This window comes from Chinchilla lanigera, unplaced genomic scaffold, assembly GCF_000276665.1.
Source record: "Chinchilla lanigera isolate Chin_1 unplaced genomic scaffold, ChiLan1.0 scaffold00019, whole genome shotgun sequence".
Lineage (NCBI taxonomy): Eukaryota > Metazoa > Chordata > Mammalia > Rodentia > Chinchillidae > Chinchilla > Chinchilla lanigera.
The window spans coordinates 27,013,251-27,034,038 of record NW_004955420.1 but is presented as its reverse complement, the minus strand read 5'-3'; the positions used below and the strand labels follow the sequence as shown (position 1 = coordinate 27,034,038).

Sequence of the window (20,788 nt, the reverse complement as noted above, 5' to 3'; positions counted from 1 at the left end):
TTATAGTTTTTATGTATTTAAGAAATTCAGGCTCGTTTCTGCAGCTACAGTCACTACATCAATCCTGCTATCAGCTTAAATGTTAAATGTAAATGTAGTTAAAGAGGAAGGTGGATTTACAAAATGGGCAGAGCTGGTACTAGAACTGATATGTCTGGTGGTTGGTTCACATAGCACATTATTCTTTTAAAATGTTGCTAGTACACGTTTTTCCCTTTTCCTTTATTGACAAGATTAGCAATCTGATGGAGATTTAAAACTTCCATTTTTAACATTTTTGTCTGATTGTAAAATTAAAATCAGTTCTTTAGGTTTTGTATCTAGAGTATGAAAATTTTTCATTGATAATTAAGATGGTAGTAAAGTAAAATGTTTACCAGAGATTTTTAATCACTGAAATTTCCTGAGCTGTGTGCATTAATACATTGAAATTCTTAAAAGGCCTAATAATGTCTTCTTTTTTTTTTTTTCCCCCTCCGGTACTGGGAATCGAACTCACGACCTTGCGCTTGCCAGGCAGGCACTGTGCCACTGAGCTAAATCCCCAGCCCCAGCCTAATAACTTCTTTAGCTCCACATTTTTTTTGGTGGCCTATGAGAAAATAAGCTTTATTTTTACAGTAAGTTTTAAAACAAGCTAAAGACTTAACTTTCTATAAACTAATACCAAAGCATACAGCTATAGCTGGCTCTGAGTAAAGACAAAAATTCTACACTTTCAATTAACTTGTTAAACTACTCATTAAGCAAAAATAGGTTACTGAAAAAAATTGTTAGAAATGGGAGAAAACATAATATGTACAATAATATAAAGAGTTCTTATAAACCAAGAAGAAAACTCTACATTATAAAAACGGCAAAGACTATGAATGGGCAGCTCCAGAAATAATTCTTACGTAGCCAACAAAAACGTTAGTCTCAGTATTCAAGTGCAAGCTGAAATAATTAGATACAATATTTTGTCTGTAAAATTTTTTCATTTTTTACTAATAATAACCCCATATAGTGAGATGGCGTCTTCATACTTTGTAAGTATATGAATTCATACAAGCTTCCTAGAATGCATTTTGAATTATCTCCCTAAAACTGCAAAATCCCTCCTGTAGCAATGTAAAGAACCAGTAAAGGACATGTACATCCTGGTACAAGTAGTGCTCACTGTACAGCAGCCCTTTTATTGGATGAAATAATTAATGAAGTAGCCAGGCGTGGTGGCACATGCCTGTAATCCCAGCACTCGGGGGTCACCGTGAGTTTGAGGCCAGCCTGAGCTCCGTAGTAGATTCAAGGCCAGTCTGAACTGCATAGCGAGACCCGGTCTAAAAAAATTAATGAACTGAGAAGAGAGAAACAGATTTCTTCCAGCTTAGCAGTGTCAAGGGTGCGTTCTTCGTTCCCCACCTCTAGGACATGCACGAGCCTGGGCTTTTCTTTCTGCTTCACAACTGTGATAGAACAATTCTGCTGTAGCTCTCACTTTTCCATCAAGTGGGTCAAGTGAAAACCTTTCTTAGTTTGTATCTTCTGGGTTCCGTGACTTTCTCTGGCAAACAGAAGATGTGTCTCTGAGGATGATTTACAGTGTGGTGTCAGTCATCAGGTGCAAAGACAGGAAAACACTTCAGGCTTTGGAATAGCAAAGAACTGAGAACAATTTCTGTGTCCATCACTGCTGGAAGTATTAATTGTGTTGCATTCATTAAAGGGACTGTCACATAGCTGCTAAAAAGAGTGAGGCTGACTGATACATACAGAGGTGGGAGGGTCACCATCGCTGTGACAAAAGTGAGTCCAAAAGGTGTTATCCAGAGTGATGCCGTTTATATAATGAAAAGGAACAGTTCCCATCGGGTGGTAATGCACGCCTGTCATCCCAGCGGTCAGGAGGCTGAGGCAAAAGGCTCACCACGAGTTTAAGGCCAGCCTGGGTTGCATAGTGAGTTCAAGACCAGCTTGGGCTGCATAGTGAGACCCTGTCTTAAGAAAAGTAAAAGGAGCAGTTCCAAGTGCATGGCTGTGTGTTTGTGTAAACACATACGCATGTATCATATAACAGCACGCAGAGAAGCACAGAGGAAAGGGTTAGACCAGCACTGTCCCAGACGCCTTCCTGCAGGGGAAACGGTCTGTGTCTTCTCGAAGCACTGCAGCAAGCACTCGCACCATGTGACCATGGCATGCTGGAGAGGCAGCCAGGGTGCTTTTTATTAATCTAATTTTCATCAGCCACATGTGGCCAGAAGCTGCCACCGTAACTCAGCTTTGTAAGAATAGCTACCTAACCGTGAACAATGGACTCATCTCGTAAAGGTGTGAGATTGCATGTCTGTTAACACGACTTGTGCTTCAGCATATATGCATACATACTTGTAACTAGTATGTAATTTTACGATAAGCGTGTACTTAATACTTGTATAATTTTCAAAACTAATTTTTAAAATTATTAAAAAAAGAAAAGAGCGTGTTGTTGGAGAGAAAGTCCTTGGATTGGTATCAGCTCAGACTCAAGCCCTTCGCCCTTGACCTTCTTGGGCCTGGGCTTCTCGCGTGTGACCAGAGAGGCTGGGACAGCGGGGTTGCTGGGCGTGGGGTTGAGACGCTGTCGGCTCAGGTTGAACCTCACCTCACACCAGCTGAAGGAGCAGCCGCTTTCCTGCAGTGACCCACCAAGTTCAGTCACAGACCTTCACCCGGCCCCCAGAACCGACAGTGAAGCACTAACTTGCAAACGCTTAGACACTTTCTAATCACTCTGGAAAATACTGCCAAGCTAGCAGCACAGCGGGCGAGGAGAGGGAGGAGAGTCAGGATCCTTGCAACCGGAAAGAGCAGTTGGGATGGTTTTCTGTGACCACAGAGACTGGGCAGCTGGCCCTGCTCATCTGCACCTGTCACCGTGCCATCTCTGTGGCACATGTAACCGTGCCACCGTGCTTGCTGTCTGCGTGTGATACTGTTGTTGAACGTCTGCTCTTAGGAGGGAGCGCTTTCCCATCTCCCTGGGGACCCGGTTCATGGGCAGCATCGCAGACATGCTGACTGCCCTCTGGGCAGGGAGGGGTTTGGTCACAGGCGCCCAGCTAGTAAAGGGAGGAGACGTTAAAGAAACTGATGAAGGTAAAAAGAGCCTCATAGAGTTTTGGAGAAGGAAAGTTGTTTTCCATTTTACATGTGATTTTCCAGTAGCATGAATTGTAATCAGTAATGGGATGTTATAAAGTATTTTGATTGTATAAATGTTGCATGCAATACTATTTTAAAGGTAAAGCAAATAATCACCTGTATTAATTGTTTGGGGGAATTATATTCTCTAGGATTTCGAGCAGTCAGATTTACTTTGCACACCAGAGACCTGCTAAGCACAGTATTGTATATTCTCAACTCCTGCAGTTTATCTGTGGAACATATCCAAAGCTTGAACACTAATGTGCATTCCCAGCCTCTCAGAGAAGCCACGCGGATACCCAATAGGCCCATCAAATGGGACAAGTCTTACTACTCTTTCACTGGATTTAAGGACCCTGACCAAGACCTTGAGCAAGTCTCGAGAAAGGAGGTGACCCTAACGTACGTACGAGTTTGATTTAACTGAACTGCCGTTTGTAGTTGGTGTTTAACACGCAAATCTAATTTTCTAAGCAAAGTAATCCTGTCAGTATAGTTAATCTAGCAATCATTATGGATAGGTATTTCATGTTTCTTAAAGTTACCGGAATACTCCGTGTTTGTCTTTTGATTCATACAAGATATTGCATATAAAGCCAGGCGTAATTACACACCTGTAATCCCAGCACTCGGGAAGAGGATCATTGCAAGGGAGACCAGCCTTGGCTACAAAGTGAGCTCAAGGCCAGCCTGAACTGCGTAGTGGGACCTTGTCTCAAAAAGACCACAAAAAAAAATACTGTGTATAATAGATTGTTTTTAAGTTTTTAAAGTTCTGTTCACGTTGTCCCTAGTGTGAGAGAAAGGGCTGTGCCGAAGACGAAGGAGTCCTAACCTTTCCACGAGGCAGCACTCTCAGGTTCTCCGCAGAGTTAAGTTGCAGTGTGCATTAGTGTAGTCGTCCGTATGTAGAGGCCTTAGAAAACATTGTCTTGAATGGATTCTGGAGAATTCTTTAACTGTAGAAACGGCATACAAAGCCTTGTTCCCTTCCAGCTGTGCTGTTGTGAAGCCCCACTGGTGTGCTTTGAGTAAGTCATGTGAGGCCACGCACAGCTCAGTCCCGTCCTGTGTCTGCGGCTGCAGCTGAAGTATCCCGAGGCCACTCAAGGCCTGGCTTCCTGCAGGCTAGGATGCCTGCTCTGTTGTCCAGGGACGCGGAAGCTGCTCTGTAACTGTCTGCGCTCACTCTGGAGTTCTCCCAAATCAGCCTGAGGAGATGGAAGAGTGGCAGAGTCCATTTCAGAAAGGGAGGTGCAAGTAGCTTGGAAGGAGCACATGAATGTCTTGGTGTGGAGAAGCCCAGCCATGTTTATCTATATGCGTTTATCTATATGTGTAGCTGATAGATAAATCACTACCCTAAACGCATACATGTTAATTGTTCGGATTCTCTTCTATAAACAAAACAGAAATGAAACCAGTCTGAGACAGACCAGAATTCATGAGGCACAGAAGTAAGGCCAGCTCAGTATGGTAGCACACACCTATAATCCCAGCACTCAGGAAGCTGAGGCAGGAGGATTGCTGTGCGTTCAAGGCCAGTCTAAACTGCTTAGCAAGACCCTGCCTCAGAACAACAAAAAAAGCAGAGCAAAAGTGAAGATCACCCTGGTGGGACAAAAGCTGGTGAATTTCATTTTGGTTTAGAAAAGCAGGAGCATGAAGAAGGTAAATTGCACCTAAGAGCTAGCGGGGCTGCAGTGGGTGCTGTGAGTCCGGGCGGAGTGGGAGGTTCCCAGCCTTGCAGGCCCTGGGGCCAGCACACTTCTGCGGCCATCCTGGCCCTGCAGGAGGGATCGCAGTTCAAGCCCAGCCTGGGAAATTTAGTGACTTATCAAGACCTCATCAAAGAGAAAACCAGAAGGGTCGGGACATGACCCCATGTGCTGGCCTCGGGTACAGTACCCAGTACCATGGCCAAAAACTTCTGCCTGTACTGTAAGCGGAATGTTTGGGCCAATGAGTAGGAAAAAAATGAGGTTAGATGAGACAGGGCCCAGAAGCAAAACGGACGGCACATCTTTTTAAGCTAAAGGGCTTAAAGTATTGTACATTTCAGGCGAGCAGCCAGCCTGCTGTTGAGCGTTTCGTAGAATACAGTGTTGATCGGCAGCTGGATGCGCAGCCGGATGCGCAGCCATTGTGGAAAGATCGTCCCCGGGACTCGCAGCCAGGAACTGGCCAGCTAGTGGGGCGGCGCTGCACACCGAAGCCGAGCAGAGCCAGCACCACTAGACAAGTGTCCACTGGGCCGCTGGGGTGTGCCTGTCTTTGTAATCTCCTCTTCACACTAGCCATCCAGTACAGTTTAATAAATAGAGTCAACGTTCTTAAATTACCGCTCTATAGAGGTGCAGAGTTCTTAAGACTTGGGGACGTGTTTTAATCATTTGTGTACTAACTACTTCATCTACAGACCCCATCCAGTGTCTTTATTAACCTGAATTAACACAGGGAACAAATAGGAACGTGTGGCTTATTATAGAGAACCCATAGTTTAATATGGAAGCGTGAAGCGTCTGAACACACATGGTAGCAATAGAAGTCACCTGAGAAGGAATGTAAAGGGTCATTTTTTTCTTTTTTTTTTTGGTACCGGGAATCACACTGAGGACCTGGCAGTCGCCATGCAGCTGCTGTGCCACTGAGCTATATCCCCGGCCCAGTCATTTTTTCTTACCTGTTCATTTCATGAGTGTTTACTAAACTATAACTGCTGACTTGGTAAGAAATGCATTCTCATAAGGAAAGTGTCTGTGTGTAGATGAGCTAGTTGTGTTGCTGTGAATTCTTCGTTTCCTCCAAGGTATACTTGTCTGAAATTCAAACTTCTACTTTGACATTAGCAGGATGTTGACATGCAGGATCCAAAGAGGTCATTTTGAATCTTCCACTCTTGAAAAGGACAGCAAATTAAACCATTATTCTAGAAAACTGAGATTAGGGAAATGGAGCTCTCTAATTCATTGGTCGTTGTTTTTCCATCCAGTTCTAAGTACCTTTATCCTGATAGACACTGAGGAAAACCCATCTATTATTAGCTAAAAAAGAGTCTCCTTCCCTTCAGAAGGTGAGATGAATAATAACACGGCATTATAGCAGAATTGTGTCTTAGTTTTTAATGCTTATATTAAGGGCCCTTAGATTATATCTTGAGCATCAATATCTTATTTACCTGAACTAGATCATTACCCCTTGTGAAAAATGAGTTAAGTTTAGCTTCTAAAAAGTGTGATTTTTAGAGCAGAAGGTCCTGGCAAGGCAGGACGAGAGAGGACAAAATTGTCCCAAACAAAGGCAAGAAGAGGAATTCTTTGCTCTTTTTTTGGACCCAGAGTGACTCGCAGTGCAGACCAAAGGCACTGAGTGTCATCTCTTATTTCCCTGACTGCGAGGTGAGCGGCTCAGGAGGGGAAGGCCTGTTCTGGCTCCTGGCCCCAGCGGTCATGGCGGCAGGGCCCAGTGACGGGGCCTCCAGGTCCGTGGCATCCGAGGAGCAGAAGACAAACAGGAAGGGGTAGGGGCTCCAGGCCCTCCTCCCAGGGAGCGCCTCAGTGACCACCTCCCTCCGGAAGCTTCTGCCTCTCCTGAAGGTGCACCGCTGGCCGGGCCAAGCCCTCCACACACGAGGCCTCCTGGGAACATTCAGGGTCCCAACCGCAGCACCAAGTTGCTTCCACAGCAAAATCAGCGTGTCCTGTGGAGGAGACCCTTAAGGCTGCATAATGTCCTTTCCCTCACCCGAGATTTGCCCCCTGGCCGTCATACTCACTAGTGACATCCCCAGTCCCATCCTCCCTCCATGCTGCTTCCGGCCCCGCCTTCCTGGCGCATCCGTGACTGTGAGTCCCCAGATGTCCAGGCCCCTCTGCCATCTCTGCCCACAGTGGGCATCAGCCGTTTTCCTGGGAAGCTGAGCTCTGTGGCAGGAAACGGATTTTAGAAGCATCTGGGCTACACATGCTCAGTCACTGTGGTCCTCAGCAGTCAGCGAGGAAGTGTATATCTGCACTTTAAACACCATGCTTAGAACTTTCGTGCTTAGCTCACAAAGTAGTTAACATTTGTTCACAAAAATGGTTAAGCTAGACCTGTTGATTTTTATATACTAATTGTAAGAATTCTACAATCAAGGACTGGAGGGGTGGCTCAGTGGCAGAAACTTGCCAGGCATGTTTGAGTCCCTGGGTTCAATCCCCAGGACCACCACCACCAAAAAGAAAGAATTCCAAAATCAAGTCATGAATGTTTCAGTGGGAGCAATTATGTTTCAGTCTACTTTTTGTTTATGAAGCTGAGGATCAAACCCAGGGCCTCGTGCACACAGAGCCAGTGCTCTGCCACTGAGCTACACCTGCAGCGTGGCTGTCTGTATTCTAAGATATTTTCTCCTCAAACCAGACATGGTATATCATTGGGTAATTTACTTGTCACGCTCTTTCTTATGTGATTTAAAATACATTGAATGAGCTGTATTAATAAATGAGGAAGCCAGGTGTAGTGGCACATGCCTGTAAACCCAGCACTTGGGAGGCTGAGGCAGAAGGATCGTTGCAAGTTCGAGGCCAGCCTGGGCTACAAAGTGAGCTCAAGGCCAGCCTGAGTTGCATAGCGAGATCCTGTTTCAAAAAGACAAAAATAAGTAAATAAATAAGGAAAAGTTAGGGAACTACAAAATGCAATATCTGATACTAATGATGTAGATTGATTCATCACATACCATGCAGAAGGGACAAAGTATGTGGCAGTATCCTTAAAAGAGCTGCAGGAAGGACTGAATTGCTCTGCCCAGCTCCTGAATCAGAACACCTTGAGCACCTTGCTGAGGGCAGGGCCTGTGCTCCGTCCTGCTCTGCAGGCCTCCCGTGCAGCCCCTCTGCCTGCTGTGAGTGTCCTGCGACAGGCACGCTGGCTGACCGCACAGACACTGGTGCACTTGCTTAAGGGGACCTGCCCTGGCTCGCTCCCCGGCCGACCTGGGCTCCAGGTCGCCCGCCACCTGTCCTGCAGACCCGGCAGCTCCCTCACTTCCACAGGAGCTCTCCTCTCTATTCTCACAGTTACCCATGTAGACTTTCTCTTCTTGGGTCCCACCACGACACGCTAGCAGATTTGCAGCGTAAGTGTGCTTCACAAGTGCATGATGACTTGGTTGGTTCTGGGATTATCCTCACCTTGGCATGTTCTGAATGTGCCCAGTCATATCTAACACCTCTGAAGTGACTTACGGTGCCTTTCTTGTTCAATCTGAGGACTTCTAAATGCTTTTAAGATGGACACAGCAGCCTCCTTTAGAACAAGGCATTTCTCAGAGAATGGGCTCGGCAGAAGTCTGGCTGAAAACTCAGTTTGGTGTTGGACCTACTTTAGGGTAACTCTTGTGTCTTAATGCTGCAGTGTTTACATTATGTCAGCATTGCAAAATATGTGTCTGTTTTTTCTTTCTAGATCCTGGTTAGATAACAATGGGAAAACTGCTGTTAAAAAGCTGAAGAATAGTTTGCCTCTTAGAAAAGAACTACATCGTTTAAAAGACGAGCTGTCTAGCCTGTTGCAGCTTTCAGATATCAGGTAATAAAGAAGGAAACCTACTTTAGAGATGAAAATACATAGGAAGGGCCTGCTCGTAGACCTTACCAGCTGCTGGGTGTGTGCATCTTTCACTTTAATTTCCTGATAACTAAATATTCTTCAGTTGGCCTTTTATGAACGTAGTCAAGTGTCCATCTATGCAAAAAAATTATTAACTTTTTAAAAGATTGAACTAAGGTTTAAGTACTGACATTCTTGGCATAATTGCTAGACTTCTTTAAGTGTAAGTGTGTACAGAAAATATCCTTCTTCTTCTGTTACACATAACATACAGAAAGTCATTATACCCCGATCGGGTAAGATTGGTGCTCGAGTTTAAGCAGAAGGCAGCGGAGAGGAAGTGGGTGTTGTATTCTTGGCTCTGTCTCATGGATGACTTTTCAAAGTCTGCTTGAGCTCGGAAACTGCCCCTCTACCACTGCAGGGGAATGTGTTCTGAAAGGACACTACACTGCTTTTCCTCCCTAAGGAGGGACGGAGGGCTGGGGGCTCAGGCCTGGCTCCCCCCGCACCCTCACAGCCTCGCCATGCCCGCCCTGGCTTCCTTCTTCCATTGTATCACTCCATCGCTTTTTTCTTAGTTGAACTCAGTGACTATTAGGGCACCGTAGTAGTACCATTTTCCTTCTCCTAAGGTAATGCTGACTGCAGAGCAAAGCCTCTGGGCTCACAACGTGTGGAGAGGTGTGAATTTGAGCTTTCGGTTTGTTATCATTGTGTCCGCAGTGTTCAGGCCGTGCTTGGTTACAGGGCTGCTTCCACGTCCATAGTTATGTGGTTATAGGACTGTGTCCAGCTCTGTAACAGATACCGGAGATAAAGCAGCTGAGTAGAGGTTTGCTCTGCCACAGTTTCAGAGGTTCCAGGACTGATCGGCCTGTTGCTTTTGAGTGGGGGCCTGTGACATGCAGAGTGAACCCCTTCATGATGTGGAGCAACGAGAGGGTGAGGGAGAGCCCCACTGTCCCCTTTAAGGGCACGCAGTGACCAGAAGAGACATACCCCAATGGCCAGGCCTTCCCCAGGTGTCACCTCGTGAAGGCCGCACACCATGTCCCGGTGACACCACGGGCTCCTCGGGCTGGGAACAACACCTTGGATGTGTGGATCATTGAAGATCCACCCGGCAGCAGTCTAGTAACATAGGCTTTCCAGTTAAAAATAAGATAATGCTGTTCTTATAAATGACGAAGTAAGCAAGTTCATGTGCATGAAGTAACTTTTTCAAGTAAAATTTTTTTTGGTACCAGGACTCAAACTCAGGGCCTCACACTTGCCAGCCAGGTGCTGTGCCATTGAGCTATATCTCCAGCCCTAAATTTTAAACGTTCTGTTAAAGCAGACTGCATTAGGAACATAAAAGATGAGCATTACTTTGCTAGCTTGTAGAGAAATTTCCCAACTTTACTGTGGGCTGCAAATGTGTAACCCACAGAAATAAAAGCAGTTTTGCTTGCTTTTTTTTTTGAGTCCTGCAGGCCCTTCATCTTATTTTAAAAGAGAAACGACATGGTGCGTCGTGTACTTGCTTGGCACAGACCTTTGGGTACCTGAGCGCAGTGGCCATGTGCTTGCCTCGGGTAAACAGCCCCTGTTCCATCCGGCTGCATCTGTGCACATCCGCTTATCTGGAAACGGGGGATTTGTTAGGCTGCGTGGCGCAGGGCTGTCCTGGCCACAGCAGGTATGGCTGTCATGCGTGTCTGTCGCAGGTGGCAGAGGAGCTGGGGCATCGCCCACCGCTGCAGCCAGCTGCACAGTTTAGGCCGCCTCGCACAGCAGAACCTGGAGACACTCCAGAAAGCCAAAGGTAAACTCCCGCTGCTTCCTCTAATGCCAGGCACATCTGTAAACTGGTCAACACGGTGACCTTATCTCAGCAGGATATTTATGTCTCTGCCTTTGAGGAAAGCAGAGACAAGTTAGCATCTCCACTCCCGCTGAGTGCAGTCATGCATTTCTACGGGGTCTTAGTTACTTTCTCATTGTTGAGACAGAACACCGGACGCCACAGGTAAAGTGGGAAGGGTTTACTTGGCTCACAGTGTATAGCAGGTTCAGTCCATAGGCAACTGGCTCCAAGGCAGGCTGGTACAGCAGACAGGCATCGCAGAGGAGAAGGAGTTCATGGCAGGCAGAAGACAGCAAAAGCAAGCAAGAGACAATCCCCTTTCTGTCCCTTACACTGTCTCCAGGCTCCCGAGACCAGGGCGGTGCCAGTCCTGTCAGTGGACAGATTTAGTAATCACCCACCCTTAACCCCAGTACCCCTAATCCCAGAATTGCCCCATGAGTCATTCACACATTCTAGATCCAGCCACTTCTGAACACTGCAGCTCTCTTTGCACTGCTGAGTGTGAGGCTCCTCCGACATGACCAGGGCTTGTGCTTCATCCTCAGGATGCACGCTCATCTTCACGGACCGCTCCGGCATGAGCGCAGTGGGCCACGTGATGCTGGGGACCATGGACGTCCACCACCACTGGATAAAAGTAAGGGGCGCCGAGGCAGAGTCCGGGACAGACGCCGGCCCAGGCAGTGCACGGAAGCCCGTGTCGTGGCGTCTGCACTGTGTGACGGGTGTGGGGGCAGCCGGCCGGGGCGGCTGTGCCTGTGACACTGCAGCCGTGCGCGCAGCCGGAAGCCTGCTTCTGTCGTGTTCTTGCACGCTGTCGAGCTCTACCTGACGTTCAGTGACTGCACCGTCTCCTGTGTATCCCAGGGGTTTGCAGTGTGGCTACGCGGGGGAAGCCATTGCCAGAATCCAGATAGTGGGCCCCCACTCCCACACGTGGGTGTCACCCTCCTCCTGCCCCCCCAAGTGACTGGTCTGTCTTTTCACGCTGTCCCCTGATGATCTCAAAAGTTACACGAGTAATCGTAGCGTACGTGTACATTTTCATCTGGCTACTTTCTTTCATTTTGAGGTTCACTGACACTGTTAAAGTGTATTTTGCTCCTTTTCATTGCTGTGTGATGTGCCACGTTTGAATATAGCACAGTCACAGCAGCCGTTCACCGTTGGCAGTTTGGGGCTTTCACAGACAAAGCTGCTGTGAACATCCGTGCACAAATACATTTTCCTTCTCCTGGCCATAACACCCAGAGAATTGGCGGATCCTATGGCGAGATATTTTGACTAAGAAAAGGCCAGAAATAGCCATCTATTTTGCTTTAATATTTAGGGTTTTGTTTTGAGACAGTGAGTGTTACCCAGGCAGCTGTCCTGGCCCAGCCTTCTGAGCAGCAGGGATGACAGGCACGGGCCACCATGCCTGGCCCGCAGTAGAGGTTTTTAGCTCTAGACTTCCTAACAGGTTTCGGCACTGTAATTTGCGGCACTGTAATTTGCAGCCCTGATGACGACTGGGGAGCATCTTCCCACGCCGTTCCGTGCCCCACACGTCTTCTCTGGTGCAGCATCCGATCAAGTCCCATATTTGGTAGAAAATACTCGCAAGCCACGTATCTCATAGACACTTGTCTAGTACACACAAAGAACTTTTAGCACTCATTGGTAAAATAATAATGGCCAGCCCAACCAGAAAACGGTACAAGACTTAAAAAGACGTGTCACAACGAGGACATGCAGGTCACAGCACTTAAAGGACGCTTCTTGTCACCGTGAGGGAAGTGCAAGTGGAGGTCGCGTGAGGGCTGAGGTGCGGAGCCCAGGAGGCCGGGCTTTGCTCCCCAGCCCCGAAACACTCGTAGCGGGCATCTCGGCCTGCTGACCCGAGCGGCTGAAATGGAAATCGACAACGCCAGTGCCGGGGAGCGTGCGCAGGAGGAGCTGCTGCTGCTGGGACTGTGGCCCCGTGCCCGCGCCCCAGGAGAGCTTGGCCAGTGGACAGAGCCACGCGTGCCTAGCACAGAACCCAGTGATTGCGCCCTTGGCGTTTATACAGCACAGTGAAAAGTCACGGTGTCTGCCCATGAGGAGCGCCAGGAGCCTCCTGTCCTTGGGCCTGGATGGTTGCAGGGGCGGGGCAGGGGGTGGGGCGGAGGGAAGACCACGCCCTGTGCGAGTCCCAGGGGGCACACCCGGGGCGAGGCTGGGAGCGCACCTGGCTGTGAACGGCCGCTGGCGCTGGCGGGAGTCTGGTAGTGGTGGCAGTGATGAAACAGCATCAAGTGAGGCCATGGTGAATGCAAGTGAAGCTGCCGCGGCCGAGGGCGTGTGCATCGCAGCTGCCTCAAAATAAAAAGGTTTTCAAGCCGCGCACAGTACTGCACACCCACAATCTCAGCAAGTTGGGAGGCTGAGGCAGGAGAATTGCACGTTCAAGGCCAGCCTGGGCAAAGTAAAAAATAAAAAGGGCTGGGAGTGTAGATGAGGAGAATGCTTGCCTAGCGTGCACACAGCCCAGGGTTTAATCTCCAGGACTGCAAAACGAAAGAGTTTTTCAGCGCACTTACCATGTGTGCATGGAGGACCCATTGAGAGGAAAATCGAAAACATAAGGAGTCAGTTTTTTTAATCACAAAATGCAATAAAAGATTACCAATAATTTGCCACATGTTATTGTTACTGCTTTTATTATAGGGAGGTTTTTTTGTTTTTGGTTTTTGTCTTTTTGAGACAGGGTCTGTCTCTGTGGTTCAGGCTGTCCTTGAGCTCACTTTGTAGCCCAGGCTGGTCTCAAACTTGCAGTGCTCCTCCTGCCTCAGCCTCCCGAGTGCTGGGATTACAGGCTCACGCCACCACACACAGCTTCCGGCAGGCGGTGAGGGGGTGATGCCTTCCTCCTCTTCCAGTCTCACAGACCCCAGCTTTCAGCAGAAACTGGATCCTTGCCAGGCCGCCCCCACCCTGGCTTCCTGCCCGTCGGCCGTGTCCCCATCCCCCCCCCCGTACCCCTCTGCCTCCTCCAAACCCCATTTCCCTGTTTGAGATGGGTCCAGCCAGCCCTCCTTGGAGGTCCTTGGACCCTGCTCTAAATCTATGCCCTGTGTGGCACTAAGGATGCTGGGCTTGGGCTTGGGGGTTGCTTCCGTGGACCCCAACTCTGAGGCCCTTACAGGCTCATAATCCCTAAGCTGCGGAGTCTGGTTCATTGCTGAAATACGCAGTGGGTGCCCTCTAATACTTGTATTCAATCGCATTTAGTTGATTGAAAGTAAACACTGAGAAATAGATTAGGAATTGAAGTGTATGCACGTACTTTATTTCTAAAAACTTTCTGAATCATTCTGAATGCGCTTACAGTTTCCACCTGAATATGTAAATTAGTACTTAAGGCTTAGTCTCTTCAATTCCTGTGTAAATCTCCTAGACATAGGGAGGTTTGTTTGAAATATTAAGTCTTTCTAGCTATTTGACAAAGTCTTTTCCATTTGAGACAATAATTTTCTTCTTAGACTTTTCTCAGTGCTATTTATGGGGATCCTGAAGTTGAGTTATTATATAGTCACATACAACTAAATATGGCTTCTTTTATTCTAAACACTGTAGCTTTTTGAAAGGTTGCCAAGTTATTTTGACCTCCGGAGGAAGCTGATGCTCTTAGAAGACCGAATAAGCGGGCTTTTAGGTGGCATCCAAGTTGTGTATATGGAGGAGCTGCAGCCAGCGCTGACCCTGGAAGAGTATTACTCTCTCCTCGACGTGTTCTGTAACAGACTGCTGAAGAGCAGGGCTCCTTTCCACCCTCAGAGTCTCCGCGGCTTGCAGATGATCCTTAACAGGTGAGCACCGGGGCAGGACGCTGTCCCTCGGGCGGGCGGGCGATGCGCTGCCTTGTACGTCCGTGTGCGGCGCTCAGGAATGACAGGAGGGAGTGCCATAGCAGCCCTCTGCTCACAGGATAGGGGACTGCATCTCTAGAACGGGGTTAAGTGTGAGGGTCGCTCCCGGGGGAGGCACGCTAGGGTAAATCGGCAGCCGGGCCTGTACGCACGCTGTGCCGTGTAGTGCTGGGGCGCCAGCGCCTTCTCCCGGCCCTCCGCTCTGGGGGCGCAGGCTCGGCAGGGCTGGGAAACACAGTCACCCTAGTAAAGGGCACCCCTGGGACTCTCGGTCAGCGCTGCTGTACTGTATTTTTAAGGTGGATTTCCTTAGCGATCCTTCTCAGGTACTCAAAGACCAATGAGACGTTTTCTCAGGGAGCGGACGGAGCCAGCGGTTTTTCGCTTAGTGTCTCTCTGTTTCAGTGACCAGTACGCGCCAAGTTTGCACGAACTCGGGCACTTTAACATCCCGACGCTCTGTGACCCAGCAGACTTGCAGTGGTTCCTGCTCAGCAGAGCCCAGCAGGCGAGGGAGAACGTGACGAGGAGGGAGCGGTGAGTACCGTCAGCCTCTGCATCGCGGTGTGCAGTCTGACTTCTTTTTTGTTTTATTTTGGTTTTTGTTGATTTTTGAGACAGGGTCTCACTGCGTATTTCAGGCTGGCCTCGAGCTCAGAGTGATCTTCCTGCCGCAGCCTCCCAAGTGCTGGCATTACAGGTGTGCGGCACCACGCCCAGCATCAGTCTGACTTCTGATGATTCGGGTTTGGGACTCTGAAACGGGGGAGGCCGAGACCGGATGCGAGGCTGGGGTGGAGGGTGGTGGTAGAGCGCTTGCCTGGCACTACAGAGAAACAAAACCAGCACTGTAGGAACTGACTGATCTGTAGGTGCCCATGTGCCCACCTGCCCCCGAGCTCGGCACGGAGCTGCCGCGCCCGCGTCGCAGAGCAGGTGCTTGCCGACGTCAGAGGCGCCTGAGCTGTGGGCTTAGCGGCAGGTGTCGCTTCTGTAACAGGGAGGAGTGCCCTTGCCCTCTAGAAAGCGGCTGCTTTCACAGAGGTGAGCAGAGCTCTGCTCTGCACCCACACAGGGCCTGGCACCCTGCCGGCCTCCCTGAGCAAAGCAAAGCAAAGCAATCATAAGGAAACGGAAAAAAAATTTTTTTACAAAATACTTCTTTGCAGTGCTGAGGGCAGAACCCAGCTCGCTACACCTGGCCTAGGCAGGTGCTCAGCAGGCGCTGCACTGGCCTGAGTCGTTTCCGCTCAGATGGCCGTGCCGGGGACGGGGTTGCCCCACCGCCCAAGGCAGCCTTCTGGACCCGGTGGCTTCTGAGACACACGCCGTCACCCTACCACTGGGGACACACTTACCCCATTGTCCTGGGCCCGGGCGCTCGTCATGAACCATGGCAGCGGCATCCAGAGGACAGTGACGCGGAGGATGGGTCGGATCGCTGGGGACAGCGGGGAGGGGCGTGACGTGTCTCGGGAGAGGCTGGGTTTCCTGAGGCTGCAGGAGGCTGCAGTCGTCCAAGGTGCAGACTTCCCTGGCTTCTGCCCGGGCCTCGGAGACACTCTTCAGGCTTAGATGCGGGCGTCTGCGTTGTAGCCTTTTCCCTGGGGGCGGGGGTGTTTTACCTGGTGCTGTGTCCCGGCCTCCCCGGTGTGGTGTTTCATGCCTGCTCCGTACACAGCGAGCAGAGGTGCAGTGGCAGCAAAGTTTGGGTGCTGAGAATGTAACCCTGTGGTTGCCACAGTAGAGCCTGGTTGGTGTTACTTGTGGTGACAGGTCCCCAGAACGAGGTGCCTGCGGTTGAATAAGAAAAGGTAAACGATAAGAACAGGAGAAGCAAAAGTCTGGAATCGGGGCCCACAGCCTCCGGGACTGCAGCAGCCCCGATCACTCATCTCAGTCGCCTTTTATTAGAACCCAGAACGTAACTGAGACCAGCAGGAGTAATTCATTATCCCTTTCCATTTCTGCCTCTCAGCTGGTAGCCATCCTCTGGCGAGCCTCCCGCACCCCGCACCACGCGCGCTCACACGGCTGGGATTGTAACCCGACCGTCAGCAATCGGTTCATTAGCAATCGCAGTCCTTCCCCCACAGGGCCTCCCTTGGGTCAGGGAGACCTGGGGACACGACCCTGGGCCTCGTGAGCAGGAGCAGGCCACACGGGACGCCCCAGGGGACACACGCTGGCAGCCAGACTGCGGTGTCACTTTTTGCTCAGCCACATTGTTTTTTTGAGCAAGTGAAAAAGCCCTGTGTAGAAAACTAGTGTCCTCCCCTGCTCCGGAGAGCGGCCCACGGGGGTGACGTGGAGAAGCTGTCACCGCAGCTCCTGTCTGCTGTCCTGACTCTTAGCAGCACGGTGCCGCCGGCACCCGGAAGGACACGCGGCACTCGCGAAGGTTGCGGAACAGACGGGGTCAGCAGTTAACCCTCAGAGCTGTTTCCAAATGCGCTTCTACCGTGTGGGCACCCTGGGCACTTAGCTGTGGTGTTTGCAGCAGTCAGAGAGAAGAAATGTAGACTCTTGGGTGTTTTTAACCCAGGTAATACTTGTTACATTGTGTGATCAAAATACATGAAGCGTGTTCACCTTTTGAAAAAGTTATTTCAATAAAAGACATTGCCGTTACCCACTGCTTGGAGCATACGTGGACGCTCAGGAAAGAGGGCTGAGACCACCGTTTGAAATCTGTTCAGGACATCAGGGCAACCAGGACAGCGCAGCTAAAGACCCTCAGGAAGGAGGACCCCAGAGCTGCCGCGGGAAGTGGCAAGGCAGTGGGATGGGTGTGTGAGGGCCAGGTGACGTCACCGGATTTCCCATCTCACTGCGAGGACTCGGTGAGCGTGTGACCTGCCCGCCCCACAGCTTCCGGTGACGCAGGTCCCACACAGCAGTGAGGCTGTAATGTGGGAGCCTCTGACCTCGCTTGCCTGGCGTCTGTCTCCAGAGCCCAGGTCCAGGGACAGAACGGGGTGGGAAGGGCAGAGAGAGGAGGCCTCCCCCTGCAGCTGGGCCGGGCCAGGTGCTCGAGGGAGGAGTGTCCCCCTGGGTGCCTGGCTGCCGGAGTGCCACTTCATCCGGACACCAGTTTCATGTGAGTGGAAGGTTCCAGCCCCGGTGTCTCGAAAACACTTGCATTTCGTGTTCTTTCCTTGGCCTGAGCTGACAGCAGCATCGCTCTTGTTCTTCCCTGTCACAGGTTAAAGGTCATCGAAGACAAGCTGATCCAAGCCTCCACACACAAGTTCTCCCTGGAGAAGCTCTACAAGGAGCCCAGCGTCTCGAGCCGGCAGATGGCCGCCTGCCTCGAGCGGCTCGTCGCGCGCTCGCTGCCGGCCCTGAGCGGCATGCGCCTGTGCGTGTCCCACTTCTACTCGGTCCTGCAGGACGGCGACCTGTGCATCCCCTGGAACTGGAAGGATGGCGAGGCCGTGAAGTGACACAAGTCAGCCTCACTCTTGAAAGAGCTCCGAAAAAAGCAGTTCGGTGTATTTAAATCTCAGTCTGATAGCACAGTACCATTTTCCTGTTACAAGAACAGTTTCTGACTGCTGCTTTGAAAGACTTTTTTAAATTAATTCCCTAGCAGGAAGACTAGGATTTCTCCCCTAGTTTTAAGACATGGGTGGACAACATTAGGTTAAAGAGATTAGAGCGGAAGAATGTATTTTGGTGTATCGTGAGGCGGGATTGTCTCCCAGGCTGCATTTTGTACGAGGGAGGGTTGGCTGGGGGCTGGCCGGGGGTGTGTGCGGAGACAGGGCTCGCTCTCGGCGTCTGAGTGCTGGACGCTGTCCATGTGTAACACGGTTCAACACGCATCTCCAGTCATGTGTGCACACACGCATGTTGTGTAGGCAGGAATGGACAGTTGGTGTCCAAAACACGATGGATGGGTAGCAGAAATTAGGTGACCAAATTTTGCCTAAGAAAGAGTGGAAGGGGAGAGAGTGTAGCACACTCAGCGAGTACGTGCTGTTACCACGTCCTGAGCCGTCTGCCACCAGCCGATTAAGCATCCTCGGTGACGGGGAGTTGAAGTTTGCAGCCCGTCATACCCCTACCCGTTATAAGACCGCCGCTGTGGGGGCCGGCAGGGAACCCGGTGGGGAAGGACATACTTAGCACATGAACGGCCCGTTCTGTCCCCAGCGTCCAAAAAATACAAGAAATGAAGATCTTCCACCTGGACCGTCTTTGGGCGCTGTAGGGAGAACGCACGCCACCCCTTCCTCAGGAGGGTGAGCAGATGCGGCTGGGGACCCCACGCTTGTGGCGCTCACTGTGGAAGAAAGCAGAAAGCATCAAGATGTAAAGATGCTGACAGTTCGTAAACACGTTCTGAATTTACAGAAGACGTGCTGTTTCAGCCGTGGGATGCAGCTGTGTATTCCGAAGCGCTGATTTGTCGTCATCGTGGTTCGTGCCCATCCACCTTCTACTGTGCCGAAAGTGGCACTGGAGCTGGTTTCTCATGTAACAGGCGTTGCTGCCGGTGGAGACTCCAGAGCGAAGTGAAGGCAGTGAGCGGTTTCTCAAGGATAAATAAGAAAATGGTTAGAACATGAGATCTGGATTTACCATGTCTGCAATCGGCTACTGTAGAAGCCTCAGTGTTCTGTAGTTGATTTTTGTCTCGGAACCATTACGTAATAAATACTAGCTACATCCAGCACGCACCTGTTCCTGGGGTCGGGCTAGTACTTTCACGTCTCCTGCAGGGTAATGGGAGTCAGGAGACGCTGGAGACTGACAGGGGCCTGCTTGGCTTTATCCCCCAGGGTGACATGAAAGGGGACGCCCTGACCCCCACCTGCCCCAGGTACAGGGTCCCCCTGTGTTTCCAAGATGTCTGTTCTCTGGGGCACACCTGGGCTGTCCCAAGGGGAACCAGGCCTGAGCCCACACCTGTCCAGAGCCACATCTGTGCCCAGATGGAGTCCCCCGGCCCTACACGCACGCACGCACACACACAGGCGACTTCCCTGAGCCGGGAGCACGCTCAGCAGGCTTGGAGGAGACAGGGCGCGGGATGGGAGGTACAGGACCCTGAGCACAGCTCCGGGCGGGGTCACCGTCCCTGTCCTGGTGACCCTGCCAAGCAGGCCTCCCAAGGGAAGCGATCCCGTTACACCCATGGAGACTGATGGTCCCGAGGCCTGGAGCCCCCAGCCCTGGCACCTGGCTGATCTCAGGGTGCTCGCCGAGACCACCCCCAGCGGTGCCCCCTGACAAGGGGTGGGCACAGACTCCCCCGTGGGGCCGTCTGACGCGGCAGGGCCACCGCACATGTCATCCGTTGGTGAGAACTGGCATAGCCCAGGAAGCCGCCTGCCCCCCAGCTACGCCGCCATCTCCCCGCCCTTAGGGGAGGCACCGGGGCTTGTCCTTGGGGTCCTCACTGCGCAGGCCTGTCCCTGGGCCATGGCACAGTCCTCGGGACCGGGAGCTGCGCAGACGGCAGAGCCGCGGGCGCCCACAGCAGAGCTTCCACGCAGGGCTGAAATCGAGGCTGAAGTCCCTGAAGGAGCCGCGTGTGTTCACGGGTCCCGCGGAGCGGAACATCGCCCTGCGGAGACAGCGCGTCCGGGTCTAGAGCCACAGCTGCCCCGCGCTGTCCCGGGTGCTTTAGGAGCACAGCCTTGTGCTCTCCCCTCTGCCGGGAGGGGTGTTCGTGTGACCTGCCGCCAGGTGGAGCTCCGGGAGTGGATGTGGAGCTGAGCCCGTGTTGCTTTGGGTCTGCGGGAAAGCCAGGCCTGGCCTCCCTCAAGTCGGGAGCTGCGCATTCTGTCAGGTGACCCCGGAGCCTGAAGCAGGGGCCCCCTCCCTGCGCCCCAGCAGTGCCGGGTCAGTGGTGGCTCTGCTCTTTGGCTGTAAAAGTTCCTCCGCCTTGCGCACAGCTCCCAGGGTCACTCAGATCCTGTTCCCAGGCCTCGGTCCCGTGTGGGGCTCGGGGTAAACGATTTCTGACCTCCTCTCAAGCAACAGTGTTACTTGGCGTCAGACCTACAGAGAAGCAGCAGCATCCAGTCAAGGCCCAGGAAGCCGCCACCGCGCAACTCCCAGAACCCCTACACCTGCCTCCCTGGCTGCTCGGAGAGATTTGAGCTGTTCTGTCCCCTGGTGAGTTAACCTTTGAGAAAGCTCTTCCTCTGCAAAAACCGGGACCGTGGCCTTGGCTTCCCTGCATGTTGGGCCGGGAGCTCTTCACAGCATGGGCTGGGGCCGGGGGTGTCCTGACTCAGCGGGGTGCAGCCGTGGGCCTGACCCTGTG

General features: G+C 51.3%; 1 protein-coding gene across 2 annotated transcripts in view; it reads left to right on the top strand.

Annotated features, from left to right (window-relative positions):
- Nucleotides 1-19,193, top strand: part of Tcaim (T cell activation inhibitor, mitochondrial) — a 32,087-nt gene extending 12,894 nt beyond the window's left edge. For both annotated transcript variants that reach the window (XM_005383484.2, XM_013513519.1), the window contains 7 exons: nucleotides 3,315-3,567; nucleotides 8,617-8,739; nucleotides 10,473-10,570; nucleotides 11,161-11,252; nucleotides 14,216-14,448; nucleotides 14,914-15,045; nucleotides 17,714-19,193. In XM_005383484.2, coding sequence (XP_005383541.1) covers nucleotides 3,315-3,567; nucleotides 8,617-8,739; nucleotides 10,473-10,570; nucleotides 11,161-11,252; nucleotides 14,216-14,448; nucleotides 14,914-15,045; nucleotides 17,714-17,954 — 1,172 coding nt within the window. In that variant the 3' untranslated portion in view covers nucleotides 17,955-19,193. The remainder of the gene's footprint in view (nucleotides 1-3,314; nucleotides 3,568-8,616; nucleotides 8,740-10,472; nucleotides 10,571-11,160; nucleotides 11,253-14,215; nucleotides 14,449-14,913; nucleotides 15,046-17,713) is intronic.
- Nucleotides 19,194-20,788: the final 1,595 nt, after the last annotated feature.